The following is a 15,026-nucleotide window of genomic DNA, read 5'->3' on the forward strand; positions in this document are numbered from 1 at the left end:
TCAAACTGGAATCAACAGAGAAGGACAGGTGAAAGCAAATAGTCAGACTTTGAAAAATGCCAAAACATTTTAATTCAGTTGATTAACTTGTTCACCTAAAAATAACAATGTGCACTGACCAATTGAAAATTGTACATTTTCAATTTCACACAGACATTTCAGAACTTTGCTTTAAAAATTTTTTTAACTAAACGCCCATTCACACCGGGATGGTTTTTGCTCACGCTCTTGTCAGAGTTTAACATCTCGTATCTAAACAAAGGGCGGCAATGTGATCATGCACACCAATGCACAAAACGACACGCGCAAAAGCATCATTTTTAAAGAAACAGCCTCAAAAACTTCTCTACCAATCAAGGGTGCGTTTCCGATAACCATCATTAGCCAACTAAGGTTGCAAGTTAGTGTCGTTACAAACATAGTTCTTTGATTTGCCGCTTCCCAAATTCGTCGTTCCAACGAACATTCGTAAACTGCGTTGCAAACTTCTATGCTGGCAACTACACCTCTGGAGCTGTAGTTAGAAACATAGTTCTTGGTTGTGTTGTATTACCAGTTATCCCCCCTTAGCCCTATTGCTTTAGAACATTCTAACATTTAAGCTTGGAATGATTAAAAAAAAAACATTAAAGTCGTCTCTCTTACGTGTAATTTGCTTTCAAAGTATTTTTTAAAGTTCAGTTTTAGCGATCTTCATGTTTACAATTGGGTTCCCTTCGCAGTGCACTTTGAAAACATTGATGTAATTTTGAACACAGCTGTGGCTCATGACAAAAGCTATAATTATTCACAATTATTCACATCACTATTATTTAAAAGTGGAATTTATGTTACATCTTCAAAGCTTGTGAAAACAAAAAAACACAGCATATGTTAATGCTTTTAATTTATAGTGGCTTATTTATTAAGTATCTGTACTGTATATGACAGGGGCCTGTTGGTTAGAACATTTCTGCAGTGGTTTGCATGCATCAAATTGTAAAAGTAGACTTTTCAACAAATAAAAAATAAATAAACAATACTTAATAATAATAATAATCATCATCATCATCATCATCATCATCATCATTAATATTATTATTAAAGTAGGATTTTTTCATCTCCTAATAAATTATAAATATTAAATTCCATGTCTTAATAAATAGCCTTATTATTTATATATATATATATATATATATATATATATATATATATATATATATATATATATATATATATATATATAATTTATATATGAGATTAGAATAAGTGTTTTTTAAGTGATTTTCATACCTTACAGAATATGTAAGGTTCTTATTAATATTTGTAAAGGAAATACAGGCCCTATTTGTGCCATTTACATATATTTCAATTAATATGGAAAGCGAGTGCATGTTTTTACCAAAACTAATATTGGATTTTATTTTTACCACTTGTGCGTAAAATAATATAATTTGCACAAAAAAAATGATGGGGTTCTTCTATAAAGAATTGTTACTCCACCCCATTTAGAGCATCGTTATGGGCACTTTACAGTACAACTAACGTGGTTCAAACGATGGATCTGTGACAGAGAAATTACGGGTTTTGGGAAAACTCGTCACTACATCGTTCTTTTTACCAAACAATGCAATCACTTGGAGGTGCTCAAGTGCAGAACAGTCAAGGTGATCCCAGTTTCACTTTCATTCAATGAAAAAGATGATGCACTGAGGCAGGATGTATGTGGAGCTTCTTTTTTCATTAATGTCTGAACACAGAGACCTGAATGATAAACGCAACCACAACTACAATAATGTCAGTAGGAGTTGAGAGTAGCAAGTAGGATTTGATGTTTCACTTCACTTTTCTTTCCTGACTTGCAAGTTCATTAAGCACCATCTAATGTCAGTTCACTTTGCTCAACGCTGATGAAAATGTTCTGGGTTTGAATGCAGAAAAACATATTGAAAACCGTTAATGATTAACGTGAGCGAAAAGTGTTCTGGTGTCTATGAGCATTAAATTTCCTAGCACTGGGTTGCGGCTACCCACGGATGATAGTGAGTTAAAATTTGTATCCAATTAATTACACAATGTTGAACAGAATCTGAATGTTAAAAGCGAAAGCATCAAGTAGACATTTACAAAAGTAGTTTTAGAAATAATAACACAGGATTAATTGATTTATTAGCATTTTCTTTTTTAATGGTCGACCGTTTTGAATGTGAAAAGACCTGTTTATTCTCATTTTAGGTTCATCCACACTGCATCCACATCTGTGCAGTGGTGATCGAGTACAACACCAAAACTGGACGAGTCTTCAAAGGTGTCGCCACCAACTGGCTGAAGGGCAAACATGTGACTGATAACGGCCACAAGCCCACCGTTCCAATGTACGTCAGGAGATCCCAGTTCCGGCTGCCGTTCAAACCCAGTAACCCTGTGATCATGATTGGTCCCGGGACTGGTATCGCCCCCTTCATGGGCTTCATTCAGGAGAGAGCCTGGCAGAAAGAGCAAGGTGTGCACCAGAACTGGCTTCAACACAGCATCAACACTGCTCAACATATATGAGTTCACCTCACAAAAATCTCTCATTTAGATAGTTATTTTCTATAGGATGATTTATAATATTATATTTGTGCATATATATTAGATAAGTCAGCACTGAAGTCAAATCTGGAGCTAATCTAACAAAATAACTTATGATAACAGTCCAAAATTTAACTAAATATATATGTCAGAGGAAAAATATTCAATAAATTTGTTTTAAAAAGAGCAAAATTTAAGAGAAACAAAAATGTATAAAATTTTGTTGACATTTTTTATTTTGTAATTTTTCCCCGAATGTTTCACATGGATTACATGTGTTATCTTTCTATTTCTAAAGATGTTTAGTGACTAAAATATTATTTGAATAAATATATGTTTAATAAATCTGATTCGTTCAAATGCACTAAATTACATTGCCTATATTCACTGAGAAACTGATAAAACTATTTATTTTCAAAACTTGATGTACTCATATATGTTGAGCACTGTATATATTGCAGATGAAACCAAATTCACAGATTTAATTCAATTACATCTAATTTATTAATGAAACTTATTTACGGTGTCAGTGGTTTAAGGTATAATCAGTGTGTTCTGACCTATAGTAACCTCTGATTAGCTATTTCAGCAGATGTGGGATTCTCAAAGATGACATATTTTTGATATAAAACAAACCGTGACAAATTTTCATTGCTGCACCACTAAATGGACGGCCATGAAAGACTGCAATTTTACTGTCTAGCTTCGGTGTGAGCATTGATGTCTATTAAAATACAAATTATGCATCTAATTTGACTTTACTTTTATGTTATATGGAGATACAAACACCTATTTTATTGGAAAATTGTCTCGTGAACACTATTGTTACTCTAGATCTGGTAGTTTCAGACTGCTAAATTAAATTCACAATAGTACTAAGGGGTGGTCAAATGAGTAATTATATGATCTATTTATTTAATTATTAAAATTGTTATTTAAGATACTTTCATTCATTCATTTTCTTTCGGCTTAGTCTCTATTTCAGAGGGCACCACAGCAGAATGAACTGCCAACTATTCCAGCATATGTTTTATACAGCGGATGCCCTTCCAGCCGCAACACAGTACTGGGAAACATCCATGCACTCTCACATTCACACTCGTACACTACGGCCAATTTATTTAATCCAATTCACCAATAGTGAAAGTCTTTGGACCGTAGGGGAAACTGGAGCACCTGGAGGAAACCCACACCAACACAGGGAGAACATGCAAACTCCACACCGACTCGAACCAGCGACCTCCTTGCTGTGTGTGACAGTGCTAACCACTGACCCACCGTGCCACCCTATTTAAGATACATATCAAAGCAAACTATTTCTGACTGTTTTAAGGCCTAACACTTGACACATCTTGTTTTGACAACCTTCAGGGGCGATCAAGCATTAATTATGGGTATCCAACCTCTTAAACCCCCCTGTAAATCACACACTTGTAGTATTGAAAAGGTATGACTTACTTTTGCTCTTTGTTGCAGGAAAGGATGTTGGTGAGACGATACTTTACTTTGGCTGTCGCCATAGCAACGAAGACTTCCTGTACCAGCAGGAACTGGAGGAATTTGAGAGGGCAGGCGTGCTGACGCAGCTTAACGTGGCCTTTTCCAGAGACCAGGAGCAAAAGGTGAACCAATTCATGGAAAATAATGATACAAATGTTATTGTGTTATTGCTGCCATAGGTATTTGTTTACTTCCTGTATTAAATATGCAATATGTTATACCACTTATATACAGTCTGGGTATAAACACAAGCCCCAGGATTCCAAAGGCATTTGAAAATATATTTTTAAAGTTATTATTTTACTCAAGAAGGATGCATTAAATTCATCTAAAGTGACAGTAAAGATATGTATATTATTACTAAATATGTGCTGCTCCTTTAAACTTCAAAAACTGCTCCCCAATAATGCGAAGCAGTTTTCAACATAACGATGATCAGAAATTTGAGTCCTTTTATGTACTGGGCTGTTTTTCGCAGGTCTATGTGCAGCATCTTCTGAAGAAAAACAAGCAGCAGTTGTGGAAGCTCATCCATACAGATAATGCTCATATCTACGTTTGTGGGTAAGAACCAGAAGTTGCTTCTATTCAGTCTGTCAATGCAGAAAACACACTATAAATTGGCAGCATAATGCAGAATGACATGAAATCTGGCAAATTTTACAGTGATTGATCAAATCAGCGGCGCGGTGGCTCAGTGGTTAGCACTGTCGTCTCAACGGCAAGAAGGTCGCTGGTTCGAGCTCGAGCACAGAAAGTTGACATTTCTGTGTGAAGTTTGCATGTTGTCCCCTTGATGAATTGTTCTCCCCCGGGGTGATCCGGTTACCCCCACAGTCCAAAGATATGCAATATGGGTGAATTGGATTAAAAAAAGATGACTGTAGTGTATGAGTGTGTCTGTGAAGAAGTGTGTATGTGTGCTTCCCAGTACTGGGTTGCGGCTGGAAGGACATCTGCTGCGTAAAATCTGCTGGTGGTTCATTCCACTGTGGCGACCCCTGATAAATAAGGGACTAAGCTGAAGGAAATATTAATGAAATGAATGAAAATATTAATTCTGCACATCCTATGTGCTTCGATGAGCTAGTGACTGGGACAGTTTTGTTTACTAAACACAATCAATCATATGTGATGTTCATGGTGTTTTCAGCATTTGTCCCCTCATTGTATGTTGACATGAATACATGAACTTCTCTTGAACTGCTCTTAGAGTCATTTCATGAACAAGACTAGCTTCAACTCAAAGAAACTCAAGCGTCTCACCAACAATTATATCTTACATTTAACTTATATATAACTACTACTATTCATTTTCTTTTTGGCGTTGTTCCTTTATTAATCTGGGGTTCGCCACAGCTGAATGAACCGCCAACTTATCCAGCATATGTTTTCACTGGAAAACTTCCATACACACTCATTCACACATATAAACTACAGACAATTTTTGCTAACCCAATTCACCTCTAACGCATGTCTTTGGACTTGTGGGAGAAACCAACGCCAACACGGAACTTGCAAACTCCACACAGAAATGCCAACTGGCCCAGCTGGAGCTTGAACCACCGACCTTCTTCCCGTGAGGCGATTGTGCTATTGAAGTAAACCAAAAATAATGTATTTTAAGTAATACTAATTATTGTTTATTTAATTAAAAATCTATTTTCTATTTTTCACTTCAAAAAAAAAAAAAATGAAATGACGCAACTTTTGGAGAATAATAATAGTAGACAACATTTCATTATGAAATATATTTATATATATGATATTTTAAAAATTAATCAAATTTAATGTAAGCAATAAAATGAATTATAAACAAATTATGTAGACCATATTGATGGATTTAAACAAAAACAGTGGTCCTGACTTATTTCCTGACTTACAGTTTTAATTTCTATAGCTTCTGAGAATACAAAAAGGTCCACATATTGATAAATAATGTTATGATAGCTGTTTTAACATTAAGTTATGATTGAATTGCCTTACAGTTATGAAATAGTTTGATAAAAAGCAGGAAATGTTCGTGGGCCATCGCCTTGAACACATTGAAATGGTCTATATATATACATTGTAAAAAAAAAATCAGTAATTTTACGGTTTATTTCCTAGGGTGCAGGAGAAAAACCCTGTAAAATAACAGCCGTTAAATTACAGAAATATACAGTAAAATAACAGATATGAAATTACAGAAATTTTCTTAAATTTAAATTTCTGGGATATTTCTGTAATTTAATGTCCATTATTTAAATTGTTTTTCTACCACCTGAGCTGCTGGAAATAAACCGTAAAATTAGTTTTGTGTTTTGTTTTATATTATAGTTGTAGATGATTTTGCTAGCATAACGTGGTCATTCATCAGTGTCTTGCTGTACATTTAAGTAAAAAGCCTCTCTTTTTCCAGAAGCACATTTTCTCGTGTATGTACTAAAGTGTGTGTGTGTGTGTGTGTGTGTGTTTTCAGAGATGCTCGTAACATGGCTAGAGATGTTCACGCAGCCTTCTCGGAGATCGCGGAGCAGGAAGGACGCCTGACACACACTCAAGCTCTGGACTATTTCAAGAAGCTCATGACCAAGGGCCGCTACTCGCAGGACGTCTGGAGCTAAGCCAACACACACACACACACCTCAATGTTTGCCACTTTACCTCACACCATCATTGCTCCAAAAGCTACAGTTTGAAGCGTTGAATTTGCCCGGACTGATTTATTGCCATCTTGTGATGGCTCTTAATGATAAAAACACTCCGCATCACACAGAATGGCATAGTTCAGTCTTTTTTCCCTCTAAATTAGTTTATGATATTCGAAACCTCCTGTAACAGGAAGCTAAGCAGTTTTGGATGTTATAACGCACGTACAGTATAAGCAAATGTAGGTCAAGGATGCAAATGATTGTTTTTGAGAGAGGCCTTATACGGATTATTATATCATTCTCTATGGTTTTGTACAACCTTAGATTTTCTGTGATGCTACAGAAAATGAACCATTTTAGGTCAGTCTTGTTTTTTTTGTTTGATCATGTGACTTCTGCTACACATCGTAACACCTTTTATGCATTATTTCACACTAACGTTGAGTAGCGATGAATGCTCAATTATGCAATTCATCATTGAATTAAGTGTTACATTTAGTTTTTTCGTATGTTGTCTGAATATTTTAGACTAACGCATTCATAAAATATATGTCTTTTCCTAACAAGATGCACTTACGATAAGAAAGTAGGATCTTCTTCTGTCTTTACATCTTTCTCACTGATTTCTACTTCTGATTATAGAAATTTCCCCCTGGTGAGCAAAAGCTGCAATTGCATTAAAATACCTAGCACTGTGGTTTGGCATTTAAAAAAGAAAAGCAAAGAAATGCTTGGTTAATTTTAATATTCATTCAAATTGCTTGGTAAATTGAGATGTTTTTGTGCAACAATCATGCAATGTTTGAAAATTTAAAGTTTGTCTTGAGAATAAAATGATTGCAATTTAGAAAATGTTTTACTCATTTCATTCTTTAATGTTCAAAAGTATATAAAGGTTCAGTAGCAACTGCTGTATAAAATAAAATAAAAAACATCAATGGTAGAAAGTGCACATCTGGAGCCATTTGAATTCTGGGAACAAGACTCGAGGTCAATACAGAAGCCATTTTCCATCATGGGATAATAAACTTTTAAAGGGTAATTGAAACTATTCATCTCACAATTATGACCCCCATTATCATTTTTTTTTTCAGAATGATGAGTTTGTCTTGCAGTTTTGAGATGTTCACTCACAATTTGTGATATAAACTAAGATCTGAGTAGGGCTGGGCAATAAATCCATGCATTGCAAATCAATAAACAATTCTGCAATGACTCTCTAAGATTTTCTACTTCATTCTTTAATCGATTCTGAGCTTAGTTTTCATCAACATATGATGCTGTATGCTTTATAGTCGCAACCCAGCCAATCCTTACACATCCTCACCCACTTGAACAAAATGTTTAAGGAAAATACAAGAGTGTTTTTCATGAACACTGTGTAATACATTTGACCACTTGTAGTACATGAATACAGTGCTCACGAAAAGTGTACAATTAAAATCTAGCCTACAGCACCATCTGCTGTTCAAAACTAGCCTACAGCACCATCTGCTGTTCAAAACTAGCCTAGAGCACCATCTGCTGTTCAAAACTAGCCTAGAGCACCTTCTGCTGTTCAAAACTAGCCTAGAGGACCATCTGATGTTTAAAACTAGCCTAGATGACCATCTGCTGTTCAAAACTAGCCTATAGCGCCATCTGCTGTTCAAAACTAGCCTAGAGTGCTATCTGCTGTTCAAAACTAGCCTAGAGCGCCATCTGCAGTTCAAAACTAGCCTAGAGCGCTATCTACTGTTCAAAACTAGCCTATAGCGCCATCTGCTGTTCAAAACTAGCCTAGAGCACCTTCTGCTGTTCAAAACTAGCCTAGAGGACCATCTGATGTTTAAAACTAGCCTAGATGACAATCTGCTGTTCAAAACTAGCCTATAGCGCCATCTGCTGTTCAAAACTAGCCTAGAGCGCTATCTGCTGTTCAAAACTAGCCTAGAGCGCCCTCTGCAGTTCAAAACTAGCCTAGAGCGCTATCTACTGTTCAAAACTAGCCTATAGCGCCATCTGCTGTTCAAAACTAGCCTAGAGCGCTATCTGCTGTTTAAAACTAGCCTAGAGCGCCATCTGCAGTTCAAAACTAGCCTAGAGCACCATCTGCAGTTCAAAACTAGCCTAGAGCACCATCTGCTGTTCAAAACTAGCCTAGAGCGCAATCTGCTGTTCAAAACCAGCCTATAGCGCCATCTGCTGTTAAATATAAGCTGTTAATCAATTCCAGATTATTACGGTGCATTACAAAATATCTAAGAATTGTTGCATGAATCACAATATATTGGTTTATTATACCAGCCCTAATTCTGAGAAAAAAGTACACAAGGAAAAATGAAACACTCCTAAGCTAAAAGTTCTCCCGTTAGACCCTGAGATCATCAGAATGGATTTAAAAATGATAAAACCCAACTGCTCAAATCTAGGGGAGCTGTAAAATGAGTTTATTATTTAAAGTCCACTGTTCCTTTAACCTTTAAGTGAATTTATTTCCTGAAAAAATGAGTAATTACTACAAAGTTTTACAAAACCCCCCCCCCCAAAAAAAAAAAAAAAAAAAAAAGATCAAAACTGTGATTTAAAAAGTAAAAATGACCCTTTTTCTGTGGCAGAAATAAGCTTCCATGAAGGAACAAATCAGTGACCATCGTACAAGTCATCAAATCTCTATGAGGATAAGGACTCTGAGGCTCCAGGAGTTGCTGTAGGAAAGGCAGTCGGTGGGATGTGAGGTGTGAACGGCACTCCTGGCTGAGGTAGTTTACTGAAGTCTTGTCCTGTCATGTTCACTGGAGGCCTGAACTGAGACAGACCGTATGGTGACATTGGCATAAACGGGCTGCCAGTGTTATGATGGCTGTGCCCATGATGATGTCCATGGCTGTGACCATGACCGTGAGAGTGTCCATGATTGTGGGCTCCGGCTTGAGCTGAAGGGAATGTGTGCTGCTGTTGAGGATGCAGTGAGACGGGCCAGCCGTTAAATGTGTTTGGCAGATTTCCTACCACTGGACTGTTGGTGGCGTTTACCAGGGAATAAGTCTGGACCGGGTACGACCCTGGTGGAGCATCTCTGAAATTAAGAATATTAATATTTTTAAAGATGAAATATAAATTTTAAAATATAGTGAGAAATAAGCAACATGTACAGGTGAAATTTAAATTCTTATTCATTTTCTTTTCAGCTTAATCTTTTTATTAATCAGGGGTCGCCACAGTGGAATGAACTGCAAACTTATCCAGCTTATTTTTTAGGCAGCGGATGCCCTTACGGCTGCAACCCATTGCTGGGAAACACCCAAACACTCTCATTCACACACATACACTACAGACAATTTAGCTTACCCAATTCATCTATAGCGCATGTCTTTGGACTGTGGGGGGAAACGGAGCACCCGGAGGAAACCCACGCGAACACGAGGAGAACATGCAAACTCCACACAGAAATGCCAACTGACCCAACCGGAATTCAAACCAGCGATCTTCTTGGTCCGAGGCGACAACGCTACCCACTGCTCCACCCATGTTTAATTATATATATTTTAATTAAACTGGAGCTATGGAGCCCTTTTTAAGTTAAACCAATGGTCTCAAACTCAATTCCTGGAGGGCCGCAGCTCTGCATAGTTTAACTCCAACCACCTCCAACTCGCACCTGCTTTATAGTCTCTGGTAGTCTTGAACACCTTGATTGGTTGGACCAGCTGTGTTTGATTAGGGTTGAAGCAAACCTGTGCAGAGCTGCGGCCCACCAGGAATCCAGTTTGAGACCTATGGGTTAAACCATGCAATAATTTAAGACGGGGGTGTCCAAACTGTCCTAGAGGGCTGGTGTCCTGCTGAGTTTAGCTCCAACTTGCTTCAACACACCTGCCAGGAAGTTTCTAGTATATCTAGTAAAGCAGTGGTCACACTTGAGTTTGACCATGCGAAATTCTGTAGCACGACGCTGCGAAATGGGGTTAAACAAGATGATAAGACATTTAAGAAAGCGAGCGACTGGTCCATATTTTAAATTTCTGTGGATATGTTTCCATCTTCAATTGGTCAGCGTTTACCAGGCTTAAACTTTGCAACGCAGTGAACTGCGAAACTTGTCGCACAAGCTTGCGTTTCCGAACTGATGCATTCGAGTGCGTATGAATGGAAGTGTATGGGAAGAAATATCCAGTGTGACTGCGGCTTTAGAGCTTGATTAGCTGGTTCAGGTGTGTTTGATTATTGCAGGAGCTAAACTCTCCAGGACACCAGCTCTCAAGGACCAAGTTTGGACACATCTGATTTATTTTTGTAAATGAAATTGAAGGCATTTATGGACCTGCAAAAATCTTGGGCACAGCTTTAGAGACAAGTGTATTTGCTTCTTATCTCCAGCAAAACAAGTTTATTTCATCACTCACGAGAGATCAAGTGGCTTTTTACGTTCCTCAGTTGAAGCAGGGATGAACTGGACACCAGGGATGTGCTTCAGCAAGCGAAACGGGATCTTCTTCTCCAAAACAGAAGCTGTGGATTCAGACATCTCCAACAGTGAAAACCATCCCATTCCATCTGAAAGTACTGCGTTAAGGAATGAACCAGAAATACTCTTTACACTTATTCAACTGCAGTACATGATCTCTAGGTTTAAAATCCAAGTTTGTATTAGGGCAGCACAATATATCGTTTCTGGATTGATTTCCTGATGTGAGCATTCGCAATAGTCACGTGCAATGTTGAGTTGGGATTATAGTTAACCAGGAGATTCTAAGCCCTGTGATTGTGTGAGCATTTCAAGATAGATTTAAAACTTTCAAACACAAGAAATGTTCCCGTTTGTTCAAAATACTTACTTAAATTGAGCTGAAACAACACAATTAAATCAAAATAAAACTGTTAAGGAACATTAAAAATATATTTTCAAGTTCAAACAATATTTCAGTCTTACAAAATTTTATTGTACGTGTCTTTTTCTAATTACATTACGCAATTTCTGTGTGAAAAAATGTCTCAATTTGTATCTTAAACACAATAGTCACATCGCAATTTCGAGTCTACATTAATGTTCACCAGGAGCCACATAATTGTATTGACTTACTGTATTTATAAGGAATTTATGCAAAAACTAAAAAGTTTTTTTTTCACTTAGAATTTGATCTTGTTCCAAGTCCAAATATCTTCATTTCAAAGCGAAAAAAACAAGATTATTTTGCTTCCCCCACAAGCAGATCGTTTTTCTTGCTTCAAGGAAACACCCTTAATTTTGACTTATTTCTTATTTAAGTTGAAAACAAACCAATATTTGTACTTGATCTAAGAATTTTTAGATACTTGGACTAGAAATGAGACAAAGTAAGCAAAACTATTTTTTTTGCATTGTGATTATTTAATTTCTGTAACTGAATACTGTTAGGCTCCCCAGAAAATCATCAAATAGAGCTATTAAAACTATCTTGTGAAACTGCGTTCATATCGCAATATTTATCACAGAAATTATCTGATTTTCCATTATCGTAAAGCCCTACAATTATCCATCAATCAATCAATCAATACATTTTTTATCAACCCTCATTTTTATCTCTTTTTTTTTTAAAGCTTATTTGAATACATTTTTTTATTACAGTAATCTTTAATAAATTTTGAAGTTTTGTGTGAGATCAGTGGGCAGTGACCTGGCAACATGTTAGAAACTGCATAGAAATCACCTGACAATACCCTAGCAGCTAAATACCAATGACCTGACTACCTCACACAAACAGCTGATTTTTAGTGATAGCAATGTTTAATATCAACATTGTTAATTTTGGGTGAGATCTTTGTGATTATTCACTGAGGAACTTTCAAGAGTTCACACTTAGCTGATGATTGGTAATAAGCTAGTTTGGCATGCTGTCCCGGTAGAGAGCCCTGAGCTCATGGGATCCTCGAGCCCGGGGCTCCCTCCCGTTTGCAGGGCGAGAGGGGAGTTTGAGCTCAGGTAGATATCGAGAACCTCTCATGTTTTGGACTGTGGGAGTAAACTGGAGGACCCACGCGAGCACGGGGAGAACATGAACTCCACACACATATGCCAACTGGCGAGGTAGAGACCCGAACCGGAGGCATTCTTGCAGCGGATGCCCTTCCAGCTGCAAATCCAGTGCTAGAAAACACTCCTACGCACTGTCATTCACACACACACACACTCATACACTACGGCCAATTTGGTTAATCCAATTCACCAATAGTGCAATTCTTTGGACTGTGATGGAAACCAGAGCAAACCCGCGCCGACATGGGGAGAACATGCAAACTCCACACAGAAATGCCAACTGGCCCAGCCTGGCCTAGAACCAGCAACCTTCTTGCTGTGAGATGACTGTGCTAACCACTGAGCAACCATGCCACCAGTGATTTAATCTGGTGAAATTGAATTCATATCGCAATATGGCAGAAAAGCTAAATACCGTGCGGCCCTACTTTGTTATAAAATAAAGGTGTGAACTACTCGTTGCATTTAAGCAAAAGGATACATAATATCCCTGTGACGATAGCCAGGACGTTGCACATGAAGACCGTGTTTGGAACGAACAAGGTTATGATTATTAGAAAAATCCAGGGCAGAGAAGAAGTAGGCACATTGATGCCCATTATATAGGCCACCTTCATGCCAGAATTGATGGTCATCAATCCCAGGACGGACAGAGCTAATGGGATGAGGCCGTTAACTGAGCTCCTGCTAGACGGAGAGATCAGCAGTGACTCCAGAAGTACATACAGGAGTCCCGTGATGGAGGACAGAAGCAGCGTCCGGTGGAGGAATCTAACGCTGCCGACTCCTTTCTCCAAACCCCTGCAGGGAAACACCATCAGGAGGCCACCAAGGAGGAAATCACCCATATTCTTGTGGTAGAGGAAATAGGTGAGGAGTTGGTAGACTGTGAAGAGAGACATAAATAAAATCAATTAATTACTATGAAATCCATTATCTGTAGTTTTTTTTTTTACTTTAAAAGGCACCTAGGTCACCCCTTTTTCCAGATTTAATATAAGTATTTTGTGTCCCCAGAATGTGTCTGTAAAGTTTCAGCTTAAAACACCCATCAGATTATTATTATAGCTGTCTATAACGTTTCTGTTTTATAGCTTGTAAAAGCTTGTTGCTGTTTTTGTGTACTGCGCCTTTAAGGATTGTCCTCCCGCCCACCGTTCCCACGTAAAGCTGAAGTAAATCTCTTTAATTCATTACACACACAAACTGTTTTAAAAGATTTTTAACTTGTAAAACTCATTCTTGATCTTATCTGATGATGATTGATGAGCAAACTGAAACGATCTTTTAATCCTGGTTGCTTTGCGCACGTCCTCTCTTGTTGCTATGATTATACGCATGACTACGGAGACATGTTAACATGCAGCTGTCAATCAATTCGGTGGGCGGGGGGGCAGACTCCTACGTCAAGGATATGGTCGGTCTAAAAACCGATCCAATCGGTCATCAATTTTATGTTGTTAAATTGAAAAAAAGGACTGGGTGTGTTTATATCACCCCAATATGACGGTCTATACATAATCTACACATATGTCTGTCCAAACAGCTTGAAAAGTAGATTTTTCACCATAGGTGCCATTTAAAGGTTTAAGATTTGTGTGTGTTGAGCATCAGTTAAGACAATGTTAGCACCGGTCAGCTTTAATTGTGGGGAAACGTGAAGGATCGTATGTGTTTGTTTCCATGATCCACTGGGTTTGATGCATGTTTTCCCCCGCGATGCTGTCAGGGCAGAGACAGTAAAGCTGTATGTGTGCAGCAAACATTTTTGTCGGGAGAACTGTGTGAGAATTGGAGAATGGCGGACGTTGTCTTTTGTCAGTTGAGTTTGTTCACTATTAGACACATCGCCATGCTGCTCTATGTCATGTCTCTACTCTCTGAGCCGACGTGTAATATATTAAAAGATTACATCCAGATGCACAATAAATAGATTATTATTAACATATTACTTTGCGTGATGTCATTGCGTTATCATAACTCAAAACTATATTTTTATGTAGTATACAAAAAAATTAATGCTTTCTCAAATTGACTGGCCATCTCAGAAAAAAACATTATTTAAAAGTGCATTTAGAGTTGACTATTTGTAAAAGTAATACAAACACTTTTATGATAAGATTTTTTTTTTTAAATAGAACACTGATAATAAACAGTTAAATTCTTTTAAACAATAACAGCTTGAGTACTTGCTCTTTTTAACTTGTAAAATTAACACATTTGTGAAAGTGACAATTATAGCAATATTGGAATTTATTGCTACCTAAATTACACATGTTAACAAATATCAGTAAATTAACAGTTATGAAAAACAATCTGAGCTAGCTATTTAACTCAAATGTGAT

General features: G+C 37.4%; 2 protein-coding genes across 4 annotated transcripts in view; one reads left to right on the forward strand and one right to left on the reverse strand.

Annotated features, from left to right (window-relative positions):
* pora (P450 (cytochrome) oxidoreductase a) overlaps positions 1-7,538 on the forward strand; it is a 37,137-nt gene extending 29,599 nt beyond the window's left edge. The window contains 4 exon segments of one of the 2 annotated variants that reach the window (NM_001034982.1): positions 2,215-2,482; positions 4,030-4,175; positions 4,532-4,617; positions 6,515-7,533. In NM_001034982.1, the coding sequence (NP_001030154.1) occupies positions 2,215-2,482; positions 4,030-4,175; positions 4,532-4,617; positions 6,515-6,659 (645 nt within the window). In that variant the 3' untranslated portion in view covers positions 6,660-7,533. 2 annotated transcript variants of the gene reach the window in all.
* rhbdd2 (rhomboid domain containing 2) overlaps positions 7,539-15,026 on the reverse strand; it is an 8,718-nt gene continuing 1,230 nt past the window's right edge. Inside the window, exons 2-4 of one of the 2 annotated variants that reach the window (XR_015501348.1) lie at positions 13,163-13,567; positions 11,009-11,222; positions 7,539-10,290 (exon numbers count right to left, since the gene is read on the reverse strand). Coding sequence is in view for 1 of the 2 variants with exons in the window: in XM_087271123.1 (XP_087127249.1) it covers positions 9,339-9,744; positions 11,072-11,222; positions 13,163-13,567 (962 nt within the window). In the remaining variant the exon portion in view is untranslated. The remainder of the gene's footprint in view (positions 10,291-11,008; positions 11,223-13,162; positions 13,568-15,026) is intronic. The other variant, XM_087271123.1, reaches the window with a different exon arrangement.

Source organism: Danio rerio, chromosome 10 (assembly GCF_052040795.2).
Source record: "Danio rerio strain M-AB ecotype USA chromosome 10, GRCz13ab, whole genome shotgun sequence".
NCBI lineage: Eukaryota > Metazoa > Chordata > Actinopteri > Cypriniformes > Danionidae > Danio > Danio rerio.